The sequence below is a fragment of the Pagrus pagrus genome, assembly GCF_965226575.1.
Source record: "Pagrus pagrus genome assembly, chromosome: 16".
NCBI lineage: Eukaryota > Metazoa > Chordata > Actinopteri > Spariformes > Sparidae > Pagrus > Pagrus pagrus.
Genome location: NC_140200.1, coordinates 23,615,003 through 23,641,099, shown reverse-complemented (window position 1 = coordinate 23,641,099; position 26,097 = coordinate 23,615,003). Strand labels below are relative to the sequence as shown.

At 39.9% G+C, this 26,097-nt stretch overlaps 2 protein-coding genes across 5 annotated transcripts in view; one reads left to right on the top strand and one right to left on the bottom strand.

Annotated features, from left to right (window-relative positions):
• pex7 (peroxisomal biogenesis factor 7) overlaps nucleotides 1–8,588 on the bottom strand; it is a 66,846-nt gene extending 58,258 nt beyond the window's left edge. For all 4 annotated transcript variants that reach the window (XM_084377587.1, XM_084377588.1, XM_084377589.1 and 1 more), the window contains exons 1-8: nucleotides 8,342–8,588; nucleotides 7,168–7,443; nucleotides 6,081–6,205; nucleotides 1,906–2,047; nucleotides 933–990; nucleotides 560–710; nucleotides 360–437; nucleotides 149–257 (exon numbers count right to left, since the gene is read on the bottom strand). In XM_084377587.1, coding sequence (XP_084233713.1) covers nucleotides 149–257; nucleotides 360–437; nucleotides 560–710; nucleotides 933–990; nucleotides 1,906–2,047; nucleotides 6,081–6,205; nucleotides 7,168–7,443; nucleotides 8,342–8,471 — 1,069 coding nt within the window. In that variant the 5' untranslated portion in view covers nucleotides 8,472–8,588. The remainder of the gene's footprint in view (nucleotides 1–148; nucleotides 258–359; nucleotides 438–559; nucleotides 711–932; nucleotides 991–1,905; nucleotides 2,048–6,080; nucleotides 6,206–7,167; nucleotides 7,444–8,341) is intronic.
• An 8,995-nt stretch (nucleotides 8,589–17,583) lies between these two features.
• The window catches only part of LOC311271426 (NLR family CARD domain-containing protein 3-like), a gene marked incomplete at its 5' end in the record, with an annotated part of 42,500 nt that continues 33,986 nt past the window's right edge, over nucleotides 17,584–26,097 (top strand). The window contains 4 exons of the mRNA XM_084377070.1: nucleotides 17,584–17,714; nucleotides 18,688–18,899; nucleotides 19,033–20,851; nucleotides 24,877–25,050. Coding sequence (XP_084233196.1) covers nucleotides 17,584–17,714; nucleotides 18,688–18,899; nucleotides 19,033–20,851; nucleotides 24,877–25,050 — 2,336 coding nt within the window. The remainder of the gene's footprint in view (nucleotides 17,715–18,687; nucleotides 18,900–19,032; nucleotides 20,852–24,876; nucleotides 25,051–26,097) is intronic.

Here is a 26,097-nt window from a genome sequence, read left to right as displayed (position 1 = left end):
GCTGCACATTCTGCATCTTGTGTATCCAAAAGAAATATTAGAGCACTGATGAAATTATGTTTCTCTTCCTTCTCCCATGTATCAATCTTTTTTCCCCCAATACTCAATAAAAACAAAACTCTGCAGCCTGGGTTGTGTGTGGGCTCACCTGAGGCTGAAGCAAAGCATCCTGGGATGTGAGGCGACCAAATGGTGCTGTAGATGACCCCTTCGTGACCCCTGAGCGTGGTCAGCGATCGGTTGAGAGCAGGGTCCCACTGCGGTTGCGAAACAAGAACAACAAAAACACATCACAGTCAGGGGAGAGAAAACAAAACTGAGAGGAGACAAAGAGAACAACAAAAACAAACAGAACTCACCACTTTCGCAGTTTGATCCCACGATCCAGAGACGATGAGGTTCTCTCCTCTGGTCTGACTCCAGTCCACAGAATACACCTTCAAGATACACAGTCACAATACAGCATCCGCATGAAAGGCCACACAGCTTGATTCTTCTGTGAACGAGTGTGTGTGTGTGTGTGTGTGTGTGTGTGTGTTTGTGTGTGTGCATATTTTACCTCCTGTGTGTGTTCTTTGGCCACTCTCAGCGGAGCGTCGTGATTGGCTGTGTCCCACAGTTGCAGGCTGCCATCCCCAGCCCCGGTGACCATGACATGCTCGTTGGTTTCACTCCAGGATATGTCGAAGAGACCGTCACTCCACTCCCAGCTGACACACACAACACCTGTATTATTTTATTTACTCTCAAACATGGAGACTAAATTCACAAATTAATCAAGGGCATTGTAGATCATGATCACACTACACTAAACCTCTAACCTTGGTGAAGGAAATGTACAGGTAAGACCAAAAAAAGAAAAAATCAAATAAAAAGAGACATTAGATTCTTAAAAGTAAAAGAAAAAAAATAAAGAAAGAAAGAAAGTTTACCTTCTCACAAGAACAACTCCTGTCTCCGTCTCATCTAGGACCAGGAGGGTGCCACAACCTACAAATATGCATAAAATGTATTTATTTTGGTTGATTTGATTGTATTTTTCAGAAAATATAACTCAGAGAAACATGTGACAAATGAAAGGAACACATATAAAGTGTGAAATCTCTCCACAGATCAGTTCGGATGGCTGGCAACAATTTGGATCTGGTTGGTCAGCACAATATTCAAACTCATTAAGTTCCAGTCATAATGAATCTCCTATTAAACCTTTAATCTGTTCTTGCTTTTGATAATGAGCAGGCAACGATTTAAAATGGCCGTTGCCTCCATCAGGGAAGGTCACAAACAGATTATACTGTCTGTCACTTATTAACATTAATTCCATAATGGCTATAACTACACGTTTGGCTGTTGTTGGGTTTGTGGTCGACTTAGAAGTCCAAACCTAAAGACTCACAAGTTGTGAGTGTTTCTGTAGTTCACGAGTGCCAACTCTCCTCTTGCTGCTTCACGTAGAATTTTATGAGAATTTCCCAGTTAAACTTGTATATAATATCAGCATTTAATAATGATGCAGAGGGATAAAGTAGCCAATGCAAGCAGCTCTTATAAAGTCCATAGGCTGTTATTCTAATGTGTCAGATAAATTTAATTATCGTTTCTTATCTTCTGCTGCTCGTTTCAGGTTGTGGCTCCAGGCGGAGAACATTAATTACACTGTTGAGTTTCAGCCAATAAAAGGTGATACCCATCTAAATTGAGTCTTTAAAGCTCATAATGTTTAATAAGATTGAGATTTGATAAGTGGTGCAGTGGTTAGCAGTGTCGCCTCACAGCCAGAAGGTTCTCATCTCATCTAAATGTTTCTACATTAATTTATGATTTGGGATTTTATTTGTCACCATTTTACATGTTTCCTGTGTGTTTGTTATGCATTTTATGAATCATTATAACTTTACTACTAACCAGCTATGCCATAGTACTGAGAGGCAGCGCAGGCCACTCTGTTGGGGATGAACGGAGACACTTCCACAGCGTAGCCATGACGAGCCGGACAGCGAAACACCTTCACCATCCTCAGCAGCCGCCTGCAGCCCAACTGGGCTTCCTGCTAGACACACCGAGAACTGTGTTAGAGATGAGGCGTTAGTAAAGCTCAACATAACAAGGTGTGAAAGCTGATATCAAAGGGAATCATATCATACAGATAAATCACGAGCCAAACTTATACTGTATTCCTACAGCTGCGGGCTGAGAACAACACTAAACAACTGCTGGATGAAAACGTCATACATAACTGACTGTAATAATACAAGTACTGATTAAAAAAAATGGATGAAAATGATTCATGAAAACCTTCATATGATTTTCATTGATTTCATTTTTGTGTTTCAATTAGATAAACCTTGAATGAAGTTAAAAATGTTCCATTAGAAATGAGAAAAGTAAAGTTGCAGTCGAAGTCAGCTCATCTATAAAGATCTGCTGCTGGAGGCTATCACCTCTCAATAATCAAATTAATGAAGCAGACGCTGGCACAACAACAAGCCCAAGACTTCAGGATATTCAGTGTACTGTCATGGAGGAGGAACGAAACCAGAAAATATTCACATTTAAGAAGCTGGGTTCAGAGAATTCTGACTTTTAATTCTTAAGGAATTGCTCAGATTATCAAAATAGTTGGTGATGAATTTAATAGCTGGCATTTAATCGATTTGTTTTTGCAGTTCTGATGTTAGATGATATCAAAATCTAAAGTATTGCAAGCAATAAAGTCCAATAATAATTTAAAGTTAAGTCTCATTTGTTACATTCACAATCATCACCCCGACTCAAGATCTAACTCTAAAGATTTTTAGAATTGCGATCCAAAAAAGTATCTTTCAGGAACAGGTATCGAAGTCGAGGTATTGGTAAGGAAAATATTTTAACGATACCCAGCCCTTTGTGTTATATACATGTTTAAGTTTTCAGCACATAACATTGTTATGACATACAGTAATGAGTCTTGTCTGTAGTTAGCTAAAATCACACAAAAGGCCAATTTCTACATAATGTTGCTTAAATGGACAAGCAGTTTAATACTTGCTCTATGGCTTATTATGAATTAATGATAATAATTACTATGTACAAAATGTGGGAAAATGACATGGCCATGATAGAGAGTGTATTTACATTTAAGTTAAAAAGTAGGATCCGACAGTCAAGAAACCTCAAACTTCCTCATTATTGTATGTGCTGTTAGCCCTTACTGTACATGATTCGGGTTTTATTTGTCCACTTATGTGATGATAAACAAAAAGTACGACATTTCTCTTCCTATTACTTACAGTGAGCTGAACTATACTGGGTGAGCAACTCCTTTGTCATACTCAGTATTCACATGAGGGTTTTATATAGTTTGGCGATAAATTCACGCTTCTTTGAGATACCTCACATCTCCTGTGGTAACTCAAATATTCCTCCAGTTGGTTTATAGCCCCAAAAAAGGACCAAATCACCTCTATAGCACGTTAAAAACTGAAACAGACAACCGGTAATGACTCGCTCAGCACTCACCGATGACAGAAAACCACTTTCAGACTTAAACGTCTTCTCAAACTGTCAAATTTAACAGAAATGGTTCATTAAATCCATAAAACGACAAGTTTCTCCTCATTGAGCAAAGTGACAGCTTCAAAGACACAACTGCTTCCGTGTTTTGGTCAGCTGACCCAAACTACCCGGATGAAAGCGGGTATAGTTGTAAGTCTCGCGAGGTTTCGGTAGATGGCGATGTTTCCCCTAAATAACAACAGATCCAGTGTCTGATCTGACATTATGTGATAATTTAATAATCATACCGCATGATTTTGAAATGTTTTACAAAAAAAATATGATAATAATCAGAACTTCTCCCTAAATCAGCACTCTGTATGTCACAATATGTGTTTATTGACTATTTAACAGCATATGTAGTGCCTAATGTGGCTTTATTCAGACCGTCTTGTATTGTGTGTGTATTTTAACCTTTAATACCTTACATTGTAGTATAATGGTGACTCTTTCTCCTTCAACTGTGCTGTAAAAAGAACCCAAAAGTATTATAAAAGTAAAGATACTATGTTAAAATAAAACCTTCTGATTGCCACAAAAATTAATTAATTTGAAAAGGTGCTACTGTTGATGCTGCATGTAATTTTGCAAAGTAACTAGTAACTAAAGTTATCAAATAAATGTAGTGGAGTAAAAGTACAAGTATCTCAAAATTGTAGTATATCCAGTACTTGAGTAAATGTACGTAGTTACTTAAAGGTCCAGGTTAATGGAAAACCTCAGTTAAAGGTTAGTTTCCTGCAACAGAAAAGGGCGGTAAGTGGCATCGTCATGTGAAAATTTGGCTTGAGGTGGAAGGTAAACCCACATCATCCATTTTAAGGAAATCATTCATCAATTCATAATCAAGTCATTAACACTTGTGACCACTTGTGAGGAAGGTGTAGCTTCACTGCTATTGATATGGTGGATTCACTAGAAGAAGGACCCGCTGTGGGGGATCGATTAGAACCACACGTCTTCAATTCCACTCTGTTTATTGTCACCAGCACCACAACCTCCTTCTTAACTGCCTGATAAATCAGAGCTTCTGCATGAAGTAACAATACACAAACATACACATTTGAGGAACACACAGCATGTAAACAATGCTCATATAAATAAGCTACAAGCAGTTGTAGCCACTGTCTAAACTAGCCTATTTCAGCAAGGCAGCACTGCCCTCTACTGGTCGATGATTGATGTGCTGGACATCTCACTGGTGGTTAATGAGCTACAGGCTCTGTGCATGCTAATTGGGCTAATTAACAAGCAAATAAGGCAGCCATTCGGTACATTGTTTCAGCAACATTGCACTCTCAATTATGATGCTACAGTCACACAGAAAGCATATTATGTTCTTACACATTACACAGTGTAATACAGTTGTCTATAATATGTAGGCACACTGTGTGGAACATGAACCTGGGCTCCATTAGCTTACCAGACACAAACTACACCAAGTATTGAGGTCTAATACATGATAAAACATACACTAAAGAGCCTCAGGCGTAAGAAGGTGAGTGCCTGGTCAGAGTCAACGTAATCCTGAGGCAGGTGGGGAGACAACTAGCAATAATGGCTGCCAGTGCGCTGTTTTCACACTGGTGATACAAGAAACTTTTGATTCGTTCTTCAGAGAAAAACAGCACACCACTGTTTCCCATTAAAAATCTGCTGTAATGTATTTGTATATAGATCAATATATTTCAGTTTCTGATCAGTGAGCCGATACCTCAAGTGCTCCTATTCTACACATGACGCCAGATTAAAGCGGTGTTAACTGCTACTACTTCTTTGATAATTCATTCATGTATGAAAACAAAAGTGACCGTTTCAAGAGTATTTTATTAAAAACAGCACAAAAACACAGGAAAGCAGAAGTATTATAGTACAGCATTATAAAAACGATGGAAACTCCTCTGGAGGTGAATTACTATTGAAGTCCACACTTTGTTTTTCATACAGTATTTATAAAAACGTTAAATATTTTGGAGTCACTGGATATTTATCGGACCAAACTCGGCCTCGTGTAGAAGCTGCTGTATTTTGGTTCTGACCCACGACTGTTTCTCTGCAGGAAGTCGCCTCATGGCCGGAGCCAGGCTGAGTAAAAACAGCGTGACATCGTCTCTCTGGTCCACGTCCCGGTCCTTCTGGGCCTCCCTGGCCTCCATCCTCCTCAGGTACTCCTCCAGCAGACTGTCCGTGCTCCTCCTCCAGCCCCGGGCCAGACGCGGGGATGCGTCACGACTCTCCTCCTCTTCGTCTGTTTGGTCCAGCAGCTCCACCTCCTCGACGTCCTGCTCCTCTGTTTTCAGGTGGTTCAGCCTGGACGTGGTGCAGGATGGCTGCTGCATCTGCTGGTCCAGTTGCAGAACTTCAGGGGACGACTGCGCGGGAGGCATCAGCTGGTCTGAGGGCTGCGAGGAAGATTGTGAAGAAGCTAAGGACGTGGCTAGAGATGTAACTGACTGCATCATCATCTCAAACAGTTCCTTCATGTTAACCTGTTGGACTTGTTGTGTTTGAATACTGTAGTCTGGAGCAGGATTTTCTGACGGCACCTCAATCTTTGCTTCTTTCAGTCTGATGACGTCTCTGTCGGCAGACGACGGTCGCTTCCTCTGAACAAACTCTGACGACGATGATGATGAAAATGTTGTGGTTGTAGCGTCTGCTACAGCGATGCCTACAGAGACAAAAAAGGATCACATTTCATTTTCAGCCCACAGCTACAGAACCACACAGCTACTGCATGCGTGTGTCTAAAGCTGCAGTATCTTTTAATATTCAATATAAGGGCTTTACTACACATGTGTAATGAACTCAATACTTACAGGTCCATTTTTTGTGATTGATTATTTGCTTGTATTTAGATGTAGAAATATGAGTCTTACTATCGATTCATCGTCCCAGCCGTTTTTCAAACAAAAATGTCAAACATTTGTTGGTTCCAGTATCTTAAAAGTGAGGATTTGTTGTTTTTCTTTGTCATTTCTGACAGTAAATGAAGAGTCTTTGGGCTTTGGACTGTCTGAAGTAAAAGTTTCATAGTCCAAAAAACATTTCTGGAGCTTCACAACAAAACAGAGTTGCAGCATTCTCCTTAGCAACTAAAGTAGCAGGGGTCTTGTTTTAAACGTAAAAAACATCCAAAAAAACAAAATGGCTCCATACAGCTCGCCTGGTGCAATCCAAGTCTGCGGAAGCTCTAGATTCCCTAATTGATCTGAAAAGACGTTATTTACACCCTCGACATGCGGTTCAGCTCCTGCACCTATGTCGGACAGGATGCATGCTAACACTTTTAGCTTAGCAGCTACAGGGAAGATTTCAGCTTAAAAAAGGGTATAAATAAAACCTTTTCAGATCAGTTTGGGATCTGGAGGTTTTCTGGAGACTTGGATTACACCGGACGAGCTGTATGGAGCCATTTGATGTTTTTTTTGGTTGTCCCTAAAGTCTCCAGCTACTTCAGTTGCTTAGGAGAATACTGCAAAAATAGTTTGGCTTTTTTTGGTACCTGCTTTGGCAACGCTGTATTTAATGGATGTAAATAACAATTTAAGAAACAGTCAGGATCAGGATCACACTGGCCCTTCAGCTTCAATCTAATATTTGGAAAAAGTCTGCACATCTTGATCTACAAACCGTAGTTCTCGTCGTCATCGCTCCGCGTTTCGGTGGTCGTACTGCAGCCCACCGTGTCAGACGTCTGGAAGCGAGGGGGCTGCGGGTTCAGAGCCCAGCCATTGGTGCCTGCGGCTCTGGCATCAATAAACGGGTTTAAAAAGGACAAGATGGCAGAATATCTCCACGGCCTGTAGTTGAAGAGCCCCACGCCGCTCTCACGTCTCTCTTTCTCCCGCTGCCTTTCCCGCCGGTGTTGGTCCCTCAGCATCTTCCACTTCCTTCTGCACTCAGACTCTGATGAAGACAAGAAGAAGATACATATTCAACAACAATATATATTCAACAAATTCAATGTACAGATTCAAACCAACACTTCTCACACTGCCAAAAAGCTGCACAAATGTCCCTTCTTCACTTTAACATCTGGGGCAATCATCTTTACTTCTTTAATTTAGCTACTTCTGAATGAAAAATGTCTTCATATGAATATAAATTAAGCATATACATATTATATTTATATATTTTTAACAAAGAGGCATAAGAAGAACACTTAGACAGACAAAAAAATACTCAATGTGGGGCTTCCATAAGGGTCAAAGTCGCCCCAAAGCAAACAATATAATAATAAGAAGAATTAATAAACATTATTAAATCGCTGTTTATGTTGCTCATTTTTTTCTTTTTAAATCCCTAATTATTAAACATATGCCATAATCTGAGTCCTATTGGCAGAGTGGCACTTGAGATCAGAGCATGATCGATGTATCAGTCAGATTTATTTGTATCGACATGAGTTGTTCAATATTAAGCAAATACAAAAACTTTATTCTTTAAAGATGATAGCTAATAATTTAAAGTCCACTGGTTCAGTGCACTCATGGCATTTTAGATAATAGCTTTACACCATCTTTACAATACAACCAGTAAAAAGTTTACTCCAACAAACACATTTAGTTTTGAAAACCTTTAACATGTCGGGATTTGTAGTTCTGTAACTTTAAATGCCTTAAGAAAACAAAGAACATCACACAGTGTTAAACTCTTCAGTGTTTGGAAAGGCTGGACAGTAACACAGGGAGGGTCCAAAATAAATCTGGTGAAATGTCATCTATACAGCCATTAACAGCTCACACAGTCCATTTAACCCGCTGACATAAGACTGATGTTACAGAGATGAGCAGCAGACACCCACCGGGGACCCCGACTATCAGAGCGACCTGCCTCCAGGCTTCGCTCCTCATGTTCAGGTCTCTGTAGGTCACTGAGTTGCTGTCGTACAGGCTGGGGAAGCCGGACACCGCCATGATTAGCTTGTACTCCATTTTGTGTCACACTCCCGGAGGAGAGGGGCGAGAGGAGGAGAAAACAGCCGAGGTCTCCGAAAAACAACAACTGCCTCCTCCTCCTCCTCCTTCTTCTTCTTCTTCGCCTTCCTAACAGAAAAAAAACCGTTTGCTTCCGCTTCCGGTGCGAATCTAAACGGCCGCTATTGGTTCTCACTACAGTACGTCATGATTACGTTTCAGAGGTAATTTGCATAAAGTTAAAACACTTCCACCATGATCAGATTTAGACTAAGATTTAGATTACACATTTTATTAGATTATTACAAACAGAATCAGAATCAGCTTTACTGGTCAAGTGTGTGCACACAAACAAAGAATTTGACTCCGGTTAAGTTTGCTCTCAATGAACAGGGAATAGTTTTTAAAACAAAACAATTAAATCTGAAAATAAAAATAATAAAAGAATATATAAACAATTGTACAAGATAGTGCAACTGTAAATGTAAAAACAAACTACACTGTCTAGAGCAGGTTCAGCTCCAGATGGTTCTGACCACACCAGAGGGCCAGCTGTTCCACCTCCTGTCTGTATGCAGACTCATCGCCGACCACGATGAGACTGATGACTGTGGTGTTGTTTGCAAACTTCTGAAGTTTCACAGAAGGTGCAGTCATTCGTGTAGAGGGAGGAGAGCAGTGGAGAGAGGACACATCCCTGGGTGCTGGATGTGATGCTCCCCAGTCTCACCTGCTGCCTCCTGTTAGTCAGGAAGCTGGTGATCCACTGACAGGTGGAGGCTGGCACAGTGAGCTGGGTGAGCGTCTGGTGGAGGATCTCAGGGATGATGGTATTGAGTGCCGAGCTGAAGTCCACAAACAGGATCCTTGCATAGGTCCTTGAGCAGTCGAGGTGATGCAGGATGTAGTGCAGTCCCATGTTGACTGCATCCTCCATTGACCTGTTTGCCCAGCAGGCAAACTGCAGAGGGTTCAGTAGGGGGCCTCAGGTGTCTCAACACCAGTATCTTGAAGGATTTCATGACTGCAGACGTCAGGGCAACAGGCCTGTAGTCATTTAATCCTGTGATGGAGGGTTTCTCAGGACAGGCGTTTGAAGCAGGAGGGCACTTCACACAGCTGCAGTTACAGCAGTACAGTTTTGAGGTGTACTGTACTTGAGTATTTCCATTTCATGCTACTGTGTACTTCTACTTCACTACTTTTATTTACCATAAGTGTTGTAAGAAGTATTTTTACCTGAGTAAAAGTAAAGATATTGTTTTAAAATATTACTTTCATAGAAGTGAAAGTGAGCCCATATGAATAGTGCTTGAGTAAAAGTTTTAAAGTAACTAAGTACATTTACGCAAGTACTGTTTTGAGGTTGGATATGTTTACTGTACTTGAGTATTTCCATGTTATGCTACTGTGTACTTCTTCTCCACTACTTTTATTAAGCAACAGTGCTTTTACTTGAGTGAAAGTAAAGATATCATGTTAAAATATTATATAATATAAAAAATTAATTTTCAAAAGTAGAAGTAAAAGTAAAGCTACTCTGATCGACCAATTATTGAACCTGATATTCAGCATTTTTCCAATTTCTAATTTAATTTTTTTTTCCACTTTTGTTTTTTTTCATCAGTTTGTTGAATTAATTTAAAAAGTGTTACTTTTGCTCTGATGCTGCATGTAATCCACAAAGTAACTAAAGTTATCAGATAAATGTAGTGTAGTAAAAAGTACAATATTTACCTCCGAAATGTAAAGAGGGGAAGTATAATATAGTAGAAAATAAAAATACTCACGTACAATACAAATACCTCAAATTTTAAGTAAAAATGTATTTAGTTACATTCATCACTGTTTGCTAACATAAGTTACTAGTTACTTTGCAGATTCAGATATTATCAAGCTACAGAGCGGTAATTAAATAAGCTTCACATTTACCAGTTGCAATATGAATGCATCTATAATCCAATAATTGTTGCATTCTGTATGTCAGGTACTTTTACTTTTGGTACTTTAAGTATATTTCAATGCTCATATTCATGCACTCCTGCTTAAGTAAAAATGTTATAATAAATGTAATAATACTAACTATATACTACTGCTATATACTAATACATTTTTCATCAGACAAAACAAAATAAAATACAAACCAACTACCAAATACACATATCTCACATTTAAAAACAAAACCACAACAAAAATTGTGTTTATTTACGTAACGTATCTATAATTTGTTTTTGTTTTTAATCATAACATTGTTTGTGAGGTATTTTGTTTGTATTTCTTGTATGTATTTTATTTTGTAAGTCATCCTGATGTGTAATTCCTCCTCCTTTTCTTCAAGCTTGTGGAGTCTGATTGTTGAACATTAAAGGCCTCTTCTTCTCTCCGTGTGTTCACACTAACAGGCTGACTTCTGTCGTCTTTGGATTGTCGCCTGTGAGGTTTAGTTTGGTGCTTCGGGACATTTACATTACTTCCTGTTCGCACCAACAGCTGCAAAGATGCAAAGAGGGGTTTTCAGTGCAAACAGCTTCAGTAGAGATGCAAATATGCAAATGTAATGTAAATGTCCTGTGTTGCTCTGTGCAGCAACAAACCTGGAGAAGAACAGTGACGGCTGCAGGTCTCATAAAGTGCCTGTAGGGGGCGACACCGCTCTAAAATGTCCTGAACTGTGCAGTCAGGTCTGATCTGATGCTAGCATTATGTACAGCCAGAGGATGTAATGTCCACATCATCAGTCATTTTTTAAAGATATATTTATCTAGGTAATATAATCATGTACTGGTTGTATTTATTGAGCACTTTCAGATTATTTATTGCAATATATTAAGAAAGGTTCACTCAAAATATTACTTTTATATATATTTGCATGTCTGTTGTTTACAATTTTCTTAAACTAAATTTAGTCTGTTTAGCTGTGTCCTGATGATCCAGAGAGGTTGAAGCAGCACCATCAGCTGGTGGGTGGAGAGGCTCTGACTGGGCCGTGTTACTGGGAGGTGGAGTGGAGAGGAGAGCTTCATCCAGCAGTGACTGACAGACCAATCACAACAAGTGGAGATGACTGTCAGTGCTGCAGTGTGAACTGCTCTGAGATCAGCTCCACTGTCACACACAATGTCCAGTCCAGCATCATCCCTGTGTTCCTCTGGATGTGACAGAGTATCATCAGTGTATCTTAATTAATATCTTAATTGGATATTTCCTTGGTGCAGTTAATCTCCACATATTCCTGAATAACAGTGGAGATTAATGCAGTACTCTGTGTATACTGCCACTGAACAAGACATCAGTGATGTTGTATTTGTTAACTGACATTCATTTGAATGTAAAATCAACATTTTAACAGATGAATTTATGATGTAATATATGATGTAATAAATGATGGCATTGTTTTGTGGCTGTAACTGATGACCATGGAAGAAAGAACATGTTGATTTCACGGATGTTATTTAGTGTTTTTATGGTTTGGTCTTCTCATATGATGGAAATGTTGTAAAGCAAACAAACAATGCACACATATTAAACACCAGAGTCACATTTTTGGTGGTAATGTCTTTTATTAATGCTTTAAATTCTGTCTCAGAAAAGTGAGTATATAAAAAACTTGATTTCCTCACAGCAGAAACACACTTCAAATGTGTCCAACAACTCAGAACAAGGCTGTGATGCACAGTTACAGTTTCAGTCCCACTGGGACCATCAATAATAAAACATAGGATCATGAAAAAAGTGTGTAAACGTAGGAACCTGATTATATTTATTTTACATTATAAAGTTTTTAAGGGAAGATTTTTGTTTTCAGGAATATTTTGCTAAATATTGTCATTTTCCATAAGAAGAAATCAGCAGGAAAGACCAGGAATCTGGAGACTTGGATCACGACAGACGAGCTGTGTGGGGCCATTTTATATCAGAAATGTTGAAAAATCAACATTGTCTCCTAGGAAATATGTTTCAGTTGCACTAAATAGTTTTTCCAGTTACATTAGCTGCCTTGTTTCTTAAATATAACGCTGTATTTATTAACTGCATCAGAGGTGTACAGGAGGCCTGTGGTCAGAGTGGATGTCTGACATACAAAGTTCAGGACATTCACATTCAGATATTTGTGTTAGGAAACAAAAGCACTTTGGTTCAGTTTAGCGCACATCAAGGTTTTGTTTCAGCGTGAACACAAGTTGAGTGTGGAGTCACTGCAGACTGTATGATGATCTTTCTCTAAAGTCAGCGCTTCTGTCGCTTCAACAAGCACTAAAAGTTCAATAACGCTGCAGTCAGTGAAACAGAAATTATCCTGCAAGATCGGATACTTTAGTGGAAAACTAGATTAAATGTTGCTGGTTAAACTCTTACTGAAACTCACAGTATGAACATTTTTGCAACTTGCCAGATACCTTAAAATAACATTTTGTCATTACGTTGGAAAAAACAAACGTAAACCAATGCGGCATCACGTTTCCTTCAAAACTCATCTGCTGTTGCAAACTAGTTGTATATAATTAGTAGGGGACAAGAAAACACTTTGAAGAGGTCTGTAATGAATTCAGAATATATTGATGTAAGTGTGAAGATGATTTAAAGCTTACGTGTAGTATTTACATGACCATTAGCATTTTAATGTGTCTGTGTGTCGTCTTTTATCAAGTCTTACCAAGGTTAACTAATCAATGTGTAATCACCTTTCTGGCTTCAGTGGTCTGACTGGAACTAAAGAAAATAAGTTAAAAAAAAATCATAAAACTTAAAATTAAAACGACAATGGCACTCAGTAGAGTGCATACCTCCACCGAGGGCAACAATCCCCTGTATACACAACAAATGATACTCACTCATAGACACCAGCCACCTAAATATGCCTGATTATTTTCATCAAGATCTTTGCATTATTCTCTGAGGAAATTAACACAAATGTTGCCATGTTAAAGAAAGTGAGAACATATTCCTGAATCGGGATCCTCACTAAAAGTTAACCGGGTCTATTCTGGGCCGAGACTCATCCTCCAACCAAGTTTGGTGGAAATGTCATCCTTGGCAGAGGAAGTAATGAATCTTAAAAACATTCAGACGTGATTAAAGCTCAGTTTGGTTTTGCTGCAGAAACAAAGTTGCTTGACGAGAAGCTCACTTCTAATCTGACGCTTCCCCTCGAGTGGCCACTCTTCTAGGATTCATTCCTTTTAACGGCGTCGTAACCTGTAAAATATATCGACATAAATGATGACAGATTGAGGGACAGCACAACCTGGTGTAATATGAACAATGAGAAGTGAACTTACAGTTCAGGACTGAATCTAGAAGTGTGGAGTATATCCTTTACTGCTCGTCCTCACGCACACAAGTCTGAAATCAGCACATGTGATATTAAGTTCTGCATGAGGCCATAAAACAGACAAATCTACAGTTCATCAGACTCATCTTCCAGATCTATTGTGTCACTGAGAAATGAAGCTTTTTCTATGGAGGATGATTTCACCAAGAATTACACATTCCACACATTCTTCTTCCTTCTCAAAACCTGGTGTCTACTTTACCCACAATGCAACTTAGCCACTGAGTGACATCACGGGAGGCAGTTTCAGATTACATGCAGCTTCCTCTGAAGGCTTTATACTACTGTTTTCACATATGCAGTGGTCCTGTTAACACACTGTATTGTGTAAAAATGGTGGAGTTGCCCTTTAACACATGCTGTATGTAGACGTGATCTCACTTTGCGACTGAAGGCTCCAAGTTGAAGTTGAAGTGGATCAGCTCTGCAGATTGATTCTGTGTCGTCAGCAGATTAATGACTGTTGTAAACTCCACTCTGCCGATGTGTTTGTCGCCACTGAAAGACAATTTAAAGTGACCGTTACTTATTCTGAAACAGTGAGATGTAGTGAAACAGCCACATAAAGTCAGGGAAGTGACTCCGTCTTATCAGTTATAAACCATTAACTACTGGTCAAAGCAAAGCCTGAGCGTACTGAGCTGAGCCAGGGTCTGTTTCATTGTTGAGGAGTTTAAAGGAACAGTTCACCCAAAGATGAACATTCAGTCATTATCTACATAAAGTCAGGTGACGTTTCATAGTTTTCAAAACATGTGTGGAGCTTCACAGGAAACAGCGTGGCAGCATTCTGCTAAACAACTGAAGTAGCTGGAGACTTGATTTAAAATGTAAAAAAGTCCCGACTGGACTTTTAAAAATGAACCCTCATGTTGATGTAAAATGTAAATGATGAATCTCACTCTGCAGGCAGGAGGTGACGGCTGAGAGGCGACAGGTTGAGCCGCTCGGTGTTTCTGCAGCGGCTGGAGGCTGCAGACTCTGCCACCTGCTCGTCTGCAGGGTTTAAATCCTCCGATTCATCACGGAGCCTCATTCTGACGCCAACTCATCACCTGATGAACAACAACAACAGAAACACAGACAGGACTGTGGTCCAGTGGTGGAGGAGTATTCACATCCTTTAATTAGGTTCAAGTGGCTTCAGTGCAAATGAAGGAGCAAAGGAACTGAGATTAATAAGATTTCAAGGAAATTAAAATAATCTTTCCTGGAAAATCTGCCGTCAAAATTAGTGTTTTTTTTAGCTCTGAAGCTGCAGTTTATTTATCAAGATCTGTGACACTGAATACTTAATGCAGGACTGAATAACTTGTAGATGTGACGAGACCTCGGGACCTCTCCTTCATGTTGGTGCTGACCAAAACCAAAACCCAGTGGTTTTTGTGCCTAAACCTCACCAGAACATAAATAATGCATTGTCACAAGATAAAACTGAAAACTGAACCTAAAGAGATGTTAAGTCTCAACATTTATTCTGGATTGACAAAAAGTGCCCACATGTTCCTTTATGAGCACTTTGAGCGACTTTTAAAAGTTTGTTCAAGCAGCTGTTTGTGTGCGATCTTCAGCTCGTAGTAACAGCTCGTATCTTCTGTAAGTTGGCAGCTTGGTGAACTTATTATGACTGTTGACTCTGAGTGTGAGCAGAATAACAGTAGTAACCTGGACAGCTTCTGCTGTTGCAGCCAAACGTAGCTCTGAGCTGATATCTGAAATCAAACTACACATTAAACATTAAACTCTGAGGTGACCTCATGTCATGCTTTTATAAAACCAACTTCAAAATGTCACATTAATTGTCAGTACCTGTTTCTCTTTGCCTCCAAATACAGATCAGTCATCAGTGCAGATTTGAAAAGGCTTTTCTTGTAGTGGAGGATTCAGACAGCAGCTGCACGTAGACCGATCCTTCTTTTAAAAGTTGCTTCATCACACTCTGCAGATTAAAACGTCCCCGGAGCTTCAGATACATTTGTCTTCCCTCTTGTTCTCTGCTAAACTTTGTCCTCTCGTATCTAAAAATAAAGTCAGAGGACATTTATTTCCTTGTGGCAGGATGTCGTCACGTAGACACTCCCCGCTGGACCACATTAACCAGCTGCATTAACCAGCTGCAGTGAGGAATGAGGAATTCAAGCGAGGTTTAAATGACATGTACGCAGACATTTCATCACATTGATCCCTTTTAATGACGCACTCAGGTCGAACTGGAAGAAGCGGTTTGTTTTTTACTGAGAACATTTTAACAACAGGCCAAAAAATGCGAGATCATCATCAGAGGCACACCTGTCCCAGCTGCACTGTCACGCTGTGGAAGTGATTTTCATTTTTATGGGGGGATCATTTTTATTTTTGGGGGGAAATGTTCATTTTTAAGGGGGGAGGTGTTACGACCCCAGAGGTCGTATATGTTTTGTCTCTCTGCTTAAATAACCCTCTGTTACCTCAGTGTGTGTGTGTGATTGGTTGCAGGTGTGTTTAAGTGATTGTAGGTTGTCCATGGAGCTGATTGGTTCCTGCCTCGAAGCCAGGAGTTTAAAGGCCGGCTCTTCCCAGTTCCTGTGGGCTCTCCTCTCTCAACCAGACTACCAGCATGTTTGTTTGTGTGCGGTATGTGTTTTTTTAAATAAAACCTTTAAAGTGCTTTGCTGCTTGGGTAATGGGAAAGGGGAGTCTCATTTTCATGTTGCGCGAGGGTCTCCCCTAGGCCCTGGTTGTGACATGTGTTTTTATGAAAAGAGTTGATCAGGAAAGGGACAAAGTTGTTCTGGTGTTACAAAGACGACTGCAGCGGCAACATGTCTGTGAAGAAGCTGTTCCAGGACAAAGCTCACGTTGAAGAGCTGAACGTTACCAAATACTTCTTCAGCTAATCTGCAACCACAAACAGTGTTCAAGGGAGGTAAAGAGGAGGAGCAACACTGACTATGTGGTTCAGGTACAACACCTGAGAACAGGGAGGAAGCAGTTAAAGTAATAGTTCAGACTCCATTTTGAGTCAACAGAGCAGCAGGAGGAGGAAAAGACGTCTGAGGCAGGGTGAGTTTTATTTCAACATTATTGTTTTACAGTCAAAGTCTCTGATTCATCTGTGAGAACGCTAGAAAACAAGCCCAGATTAAAGAAAGCTGACAAGATACTTGATGGGTTCTTTATACTGTGTGTGTGTGTGTGTGTGTGTGTGTGTGTGTGTGTGTGTGTGTGTGTGTGTGTGTGTGTGTGTGTGTGTGTGTGTGTGTGTGTGTGTGTGTCATCCTCAGCAGACTGGTTTGTCTTGATTTTCATGTCCTGAGTTCACTGTCAGTGTTACTAGTTACCTCCCAGACTGACTAAAGTCCAGAAGACGACAGTGTTTTTTGTTTTTTTTACTGGATTGAATTTTATATTCAATATTTTGTCCACCACTTCAGGTACAGCTGACAAAATGATGTAATAGTTATACAGTAAATCATTATCAGTAAGTACAGCCTTAATTAGACTCAGTGTTCACCAAAAAGATCAGGATTGCTGTTTAATATAAACATAATGTGTAAATATTTGGAGAGAAGGTCATAAATTGATCACACCACAAACCTGAGCAGGTGATCCAGGTACATGAAAAATGGAGGAAGCACCAACAACTTTCAATGAGTCTCTGTTTTGAGTGGACAGAGCAGGACATCATACTGAGGGACGTCCCTTTAATTAGACAGAGACATTGCCGATCTTTATAAATGTCATTTTTGTTTAGCATCGCATTGTTGTTCTCCTTCCACGTGCTACATATTTACCTCAGTGCTTTCTGAAGTACAGAAGATGAGTGATTGTGTGGAGGAAGAGGAAGACAGAGCAAAGTCTCCAGTCTCCAGCTGTCTGTCTATGAAGAGTGACCGGTCCAAAGAACCACCTCAGAACTTCAGTAATGAACCTGGACCCTCAGACACACAGTAAGAGAACTGATACTAACTTCAGTTTATACAATTAAATCATTACCATTATATGACTGTAGCTGCCCAAATATAGGACAAAATACTTTTTCTGGAAATTACATTTTAAAACTTTGTGATTTGTATTATACGTAGGGACGAGACAATTATGTGCCAACATCAGATATTCTTTTTGAATACACCAGAGTGGGGCATAGCCTAAATATTGTTGGCTAGTTAGATACTTCAAGTCCATTCATTGGTTGTCTGTTAGAGAAACTTAGTTTTAGTTTGCTCAGTTAAACCTTCTGAAGTTTGATGGCTGATGCAACGTGTTTTGCTGCCCTGGAAGAATTACTGGTGAATGAAAACGAGCAAAAGTCATCCCAATGTCTTTACTGCCGATGGATCAAATGATCTGTTAAAGAGCCAAGAACTTTCACTGAATGTCAGGATGAGGAGAACAAAGTATTTTACAGATAGATAAATTACACAAATGAGGGATTTATCTTCTGCTTTAATGACAAGTGAGGATTTCTTCTATATCTTTGCAAAGGAAAAGGCTCCATTGGTGAGGGCTGGAAGTATCTCATGGGGAAAAAATCCAAAATCTTTACTCTGAGATTTGTTTTTATCTTCATAAAACCTTTTTTATCAAACACAGTTGTTGAAAAAAGAGGAGGGTATATTGTACTAAGCGTGGCCATGTACTTTGTCCAGTATGGTTTAAGTTTTTAATAGCTACTAATGAGGTCATGTTTTGTGGTCCTTTTTGTTTGTGTAATAACATTTCCCATTAAAATAAGTTTGTTTACTAAAATGAAATGATACAAACTGCTCCACTGGCACTCAGACAAAAACAAACTGTTAGTGATTGGGAGTTCAGTCCAGATTCAGACCATGGAGAAGACATACTTATGTTTACAGTCTGTCTTCTCTATTGTCAGACTGATCTGTGATTTCTACCCTGAGGGATTTTCCTTTATCTCTTCAGAAAGACAGAAGGAAGTGTTTCTGTGGAGGAGCAGCTGTCCTGTTGTGCTTTGTGTGAGGACGTCCTGAAGGATCCAGTCCGTACCAGCTGTGGACACTGGTTCTGCAGACAGTGCATCACCTCATACTGGGAACAGTCTGCTTCACCAGGAGACTCCACCTGTCCCCAGTGTGGAGAAAGATCTAGAACAAGAGCTGCACTGCAGAGAGTCAGTCAGACTAACACTGTACAAAGTAAGACTGTACATCTGTCTGCTGATGTCTTCATGTCTGGAAAAAGGAACTTTTTTATTTAATCAAGATTCTTGCTCTCAATTTAATCCCAGAATATTTTTTTCTCTTTCAGCTGATAGTGTTCTGCAGGAGGCTTTAGATGAACATAAGATCAGTCTGAGGAGGAGATGTGAACATGTGACTGAAGGAGGTGATGAAACAGGAAGTGGAACCCTCCTCAACAGGATCTACACTGAGCTCTACATCACAGAGGGACAGAGTGAAGAGGTTAATACCCAACATGAGGTGAGGCGGCTAGAGACAGCTTCCAAGATGGAGACCCTCCATGACACTCCAATCAAGTGCAGCGACATCTTTAAAGCCTCACCTGACCAACAGAGACACATCAGAGTGGTTCTGACCAACGGCGTTGCTGGCGTTGGAAAAACCTTCTCAGTGCAGAAGTTCACTCTGGACTGGGCAGAGGGCTCCGAAAACCAAGATGTCAGTCTGCTGGTTCTGTTTTCGTTCAGGGAGCTGAACTTGATCAGAGATGAGCAGTACAGTCTTCTCAGGCTGCTCCATGTTTTCCATCCAACGTTACAGAAGGTAACAGCAGAGAAGCTCGCCGTCTGTAAACTTCTGTTCATCTTTGACGGCCTGGATGAAAGCAAACTTTCACTGGATTTCAAGAACAGGAAGGTCGTGTCTGATGTCACACAGAAGTCATCAGTCAGTGTGCTGCTGACAAACCTCATCGAGGGGAAGCTGCTTCCCTCGGCTCTCGTCTGGATAACTTCCCGACCTGCAGCAGCCAATCAGATCCCTCCTTCATGTGTTGACAGGGTAACAGAGGTACGAGGCTTCACTGACGACCAGAAGGAGGAGTACTTCAGGAGGAGGTTCAGTGATGAAGATCTATCCTGCAGAATCATCTCACACATCAAGACCTCCAGGAGCCTCCACATCATGTGTCTGATCCCAGTCTTCTGCTGGATCACTGCCACAGTTCTGGAGCACATGTTGACTACAGACCAGAGACGAGAGCTGCCCAAGACCCTGACAGACATGTACTCACACTTCCTTTTGGTTCAGACAAAGAGGAAGAAGCAGAAGTTTGATGAGGGACATGAGATGAGTCCACAGGAGTTGACAAAAGCTGACAGGGAAGTTCTTCTGAAGCTGGGGAGGCTGGCATTTAAACATCTGAAGACAGGAAACATCATGTTCTACCAAGAAGACCTGGAGCGGTGCGGTCTTCATGTCACAGAGGCCTCGGTGTACTCAGGAGTTTGTACAGAGATCTTCAAAAGAGAGAGTGTGATCTTTCAGAAAACAGTCTACTGCTTTGTTCATCTGAGCGTTCAGGAGTTTCTGGCTGCAGTCTACAAGTTCTACTGTTACACCAGCAGGAACACGAAGGTCCCGGAGGCTTTCCTAAGAGAGTGTTTTGGTGGAGGCATTGCTGGCCATGAGACCCGTTACTCATCCCTGGATGGCTTCTTGAGGAGCACCATGAAAAAATCCCTTGAAAGTAAAAATGGTCACCTGGACTTGTTTGTTCGCTTCCTTCATGGCCTCTCTCTGGAGTCCAACCAGAGACTTTTAGGAGGTCTGCTGGGACGGACAGACAACAGTCCAGAAATCATCCAGAGAGCCATCAACAACCTGAAGGAGATGAACAGAGATGATGTCTCTCCTGACAGAAGCATCAACATCTTCCACTGTCTGATGGAGATGAATGACCACTCAGTTCATCAGGAGATCCAAGAGTTCCTGAAGTCAGAGAACAGATCAGAGAAGAACCTCTCTGTGTTCCACTGCTCAGCTCTGGCCTACATGCTGCAGATGTCAGAGGAGGTTCTGGATGAGTTGGACCTGAAGAAGTACAACACATCAGAGGAGGGACGACAGAGACTGATTCCAGCTGTGAGGAACTGCAGGAAGGCTGTGTGAGTCCAGATGTGATTATCAACATTATAAATCAGTGTAGATTAGCACTTCAATTCTTCAGATATACAAACTATAAAATAATTTATTTTGAAATAGCGCTTACATTTTTAAATACGATTGTGATTATTTTAAAAAATGTTTCACTTACCATGAGTGCAACAATGTAGATTTTTCAGTTGGATGTGTTTATAACTGTCAGGTTGTTGAACTCAGTTATTCCATTTATTTCTAATGATCATTAAATTTGACAGTTTTTAGGGTCCGGGCAGCTAAGCTGCCAGGAACCTATTGTATTCCTAGGAATTCTTTCTTTCTTTCTTTCTTTCTTCTTCTTCTTCCGAGGAAGTCATACTTCCCATGGGCGAAAACTCACCAAACTTTACAGAAATGTCCGGCCCCATGCCAGATTTACTTAATTCCAAGGACATGTCAATATTCCTCCTGGGGGGGGGGCACAATAAGCGTTTAAATTTAAAAACTTTAAAAATACCTACAAAATCAACAGTACATGCTACAGTTTTGAAACTTTCACCAAACTGTAGCCCCAATACTGCTGAAACTTTAGTCCACTTAAACTCATTACAAATTATTAAGTCCATCACTCAGTTTTTTTCAAAACCTGTAAAACTTATAAAACCTATCTCCTCCCACAATTGTTGCCCAATTGTCACCAAACTTGCTAGAGAGCATCTTCAGACCGTCCTCCACGAAACTTTCTCAGATTTTTGATTTATCAAAAATTAAGCCTACAGTGCATCACAATGTTTGACTGTAAACAGTACTGTAAACATATACTATCAAATTCTTGCTAAATACATTTTCAATCTTCCTGAAAAAAATTGAGAATATTTTGCAGTCATGGTTGATGGAGTTTGGCAAATATCAGAATTTTATCTCAAAAACTGAATTTTTGAGAACATTTTGAATTCTGCTCTCATGGGAACAACTGGAGTCAATGGAAGAGTGGCATTTTTAAACATCAGATTTTCTCTTATGAAGCAAAACACTTTAAGTTAAAAACAAATCACCAACATTTCCATGCTGTCAAGATGCAATTTATGTATTATCAGATTTTTTTTAAGCCAAGGAATTTCTGACATTTTGACCATTTTTGAAATCTGCCTTGACAACAGCTGCCCGGACAGTGACTCCCTGAGTTGACAAATCAAGCTACACAGCAGGTCTCACTTCCAGCCAATTAGCTCAGTGAGTTAGGAGCTGGTGCTTGGTGTCAGGGGTTGTGGGTTCAAGACCCAGCAAGGATAATGATGATGACAGATCAAAATGTCAGATGTCCTCAACGTGAAAAACAAGACCATTGTCCTGACGGTGGCATCACAGCAAGCCTCTAAATTAAATAAAAACAAATAACTTGGACTGGACCATGGACGAAAGCTAACCAAATTTTGCACAAAGGTCCAGTCTCATGCCAGATTACCTCAGCTGTAAACCCAAGACAACAGTCCTGATGGTGGTGCTACAGCAAGCGTCTAAAGTTCAAAACTTTGAAAATTCATAACAAATCAACCATACTTGCTACAGCTTCAGAACTTTCATCAAACTGTAGTCTCAATATTGAAGAAACTTTTGTACATTTAAACCTATTAAAAATTATGAAGTACATCACTCAGTTTTTTTTCAAAAACTGTAAAACTTCTTAAACCTATTTCCTCTCTCCTCCTTTGATTTATCAAAAATTGACCCTCAAAAACTGAATTTTTCACAGCATTTTAAATTTTTCTTTCATGTGAACAATTGGAGTCAATGCAATGATGACATAGCTAAACATCAGTTATTCACTTATGGAGCAAATCAATCATTTTTAAAATTACCAACATCTCCATGCTGCAATATGTGTATTTTCAGATTTTTGTCTTGATAACTGAATTTTTTACGGTGGTTTCAAATCTGCCTGCACAACAGTGAATGGCTTACTCAATTTGTGAAGCCACTGTTGTATTGCCACTTGCCAATTAGCTCAGAGCAATAGATGACAGTCTTTGGTTCCAGAAGTTGTGGGTTCAATCCTAAAGTGGTCCAAAATGAGCATTGTTGTCAACTGTCTTGTCTTCCTATTCTCCTGTTTGTTGCTCAGAATTGCCTAAATTTGCCAAAAATAGCCTGGACCCGACCCATCGCTGCGCAGCAGCTATAATTCTTCTATTAATCTTTCTTTCGGTAATAGAAGAAAACCTGGTGAAACTAATGAAAGAGGTTTTTTAACCACTATACTTAATAGTTTAAAATAAGATCTGTATCATTTTTCATGTGATGTTTCTAAAGTCCTTGAGAATTTCTTTCATGCAGTTATTGTTATCATTATGTCGGTTTAGAGACATTTCAAGGTGAGCAAATGGACCAAAAAGTTCCAGCTCAAATTAAAGGTTCTAGTTGACCTTTTATACGTGACGTGAGATTTTTTTCTGAATTGACTATTTAGTTATTTAGTAATCTTTTACGTATTTTTGTTCTGTAGAATCAGAATCAGCTTTATTTGGCCAAATATGTGTGGACATACAAGGAATTTGACTGCAGTTTATCATTGCTCTCAGTGTAGTTACACAGAAGAGACATACAGCTGGAAAGGAATACACTGTAGCCTTTTCCATGCTACCGTGAGTTCCTACAGTAAGCACCACGCACGCAGTTCTAGTCAAGCCCTTGCTCTCCTGAGCGTCTGCCCTGCATCTCCCATCTGAGGTCCAGCACACTACTGCATATAAAGGGAGACAGTGATTACTGATCAGGTGCCAGCTCTGTCAATCACTCACCTGGCACTGCTCTCCTGAGCCCTCACTACCTCACTGGCTGTGTCCAAATTCAGGGGGTGCAGCCCACGAAGTGCACATTTGAAGGCCAATTACGTCACAACGCTGCGCGAAGGCTGTCCAAATTCAAAGGTTCCTCCAAATGCAGCCCACAAATGCAGCCTGGCCTTCCTTCTTTCCGGAGGACGCACCGCTACTATCCTTCGCGGCCTGCTATATCCCAAGATCCTTTGCGCGCCGCTGCTAAGTCCCGAAACAGAAGAGGAAGCAAGAGAAAATGGCGACATCAAGTGGCGCAGACATGACATTCAAATTTAAGTAATGGGTTTATACTCGGTTTTTACTCATTTGAACATCCAACGCCAGATATGTTAAACTTCAAGGGACTATAAAACCTCCAGATGTTAACTTTCAGTTAAAATATGTGACGCTGGTGATGCTATGGTAAAAATAGTTGTTATTCACCAATGGGTTAATGTTTATTTTGTAATGTTGATGATTCAATTTAGATTTGACACATTTTGGCGTTAATTTTTGTACACACACAAATAAATGTACACAGTTGATAGATTTGAACCAAAACAGACTTTAATGCATCTCTTCATTCACAATCGTGGCGTAAGAGTAAGGGGCGGGAACATCTGGTGACAACTAGATGAAACATGAAGAATAAAGAATTGTGAATGGTCAGGACTGCAATGTACAATAGCATTTGAAAAGACACTATATGTATGAATCAAAATGACCAATAGCAACACCATAAAAGTGTAAATCATATAAATCTTTATAGAAGTCAACTGTTCTGAATCACATCTGTATTAGCTGGCAAAATATTAATCATTTAAATGTAGATTTCTAAGATGGTTTTTAAACTTTAAACTCATCCATGTTGATTTCTGGAGGTGCACAATCATTCAGCGCCATTATTTGTGGAGCCAAATGCAAGACTATGATGTTAATTTTGGAGCTCACACCCTCATGCTAACATTGTTGGGCATAAACTAATCTAACTTTTTGGCAAAAAACATAGGATCAGATCACACTGACGCTGTGGACATCAGGAAACCCAGATGTAACTACATTTTCTCTTCCTTCATCTGCAAGATTAAAATTAAACAAAGATTTAAAGTCTGCAGGTTTTAAAGAGTGATGAGAATAACTGTTTCATGTCAAACTGTTTTGACATCAAATGCCTGATGTAAATATAAAGTGTCCTCTTACATAATAACATTTTTGTAATATCTGTGTCATGACAGACTTTCTAACTGTAGACTCTCAGAGACTCACTGTGAAGTTGTGGCCTCAGCTCTGAAGTCCAACCCCTCCCATCTGAGAGAGCTGGACCTGAGTTCAAACAGCCTGAAGGATTCAGGAGTGATGCTACTGTCTGTTGGACTGGAGTGTAAAAACTGTGCTCTAGAGAGTCTGAGGTTAGTCCAATGTCTTTCATTGTTTTTCCAAATGTTCAATTCAAACCCTTCACTGAGACTTAAACAGTTTAGTTAATTCAATTTCAGGATGAAGAAATGTCAATTATTTCAGACATTATCTGGAGGCTGCACTGAAAGACACTATTCAGTGTTTTTATTTATTTGTTTAAAGAGTTTTGGGGGGAGGCTTTATTAAAACATTTTTCACAATAATTAAAACCCACTAGTCTGCAATGGTGAGTTAAAAGTGTTAAGGAGGCATACAGCTTCAGAATATGTGCTCTTCTGAAATCTGGTTGCTCTTGTCTGGATACTTTTCAGTCTTTTATGAGAAGGAAGAAGATTAAAAAGATTGTAAGCTGGGTGGGAGCACTTCTTTTAGAGGTGGAAGGCCACACAAAGTGAATAGCCTCTCTTCTCTCTGCTGACAAATTTCCAAACCAGACAGTTATTCCAAAGACAAGGATGCTGACAAGACGGCACCAAACAATTGCTGGAAACAGCTTTTTTTTTCAATTGTCTTAAAAAGAAAAGTCTCTGATGCGCTTTCTTCAAAATAATAGTGGTGTTATCCACCCATTTCAAAGTAGAAGAGATTGTCACTCTCAGAAATTTATAGCTGTCCACATGTTGCACAGAAGTCCACGACTAAGGCCTTGGTTTGAGAAACGTAGTTCCAGGTTGTTTGTGTTGCACCAGTCCACCAGAGATGAAATCTCCCTTTTTTTTTCCTTTTTTAAAACTTTTTATTTGTATCGTGCATTTCATGTACTCATTACAATTCTTAATTTATGTACAATTCATAACAGCCGAAAACTACAGAGAAAACATGCAATAAACTAGAAGAAGGACACACACCAATAATAACAAAGGGAAAGGGAGGGGGAAAAAAAAAAACATAGACATGAGACATGAGACATAGCAGTCATAATCTACCATTTTGTTTTAGGTTTGGCTAACATCCATGGTGTCTAGACATCAACAAAAGCATTCATTTTCAACTGTATTTTAGCTGTAACTTTTCCATCATGAACACCTCGTTCACCC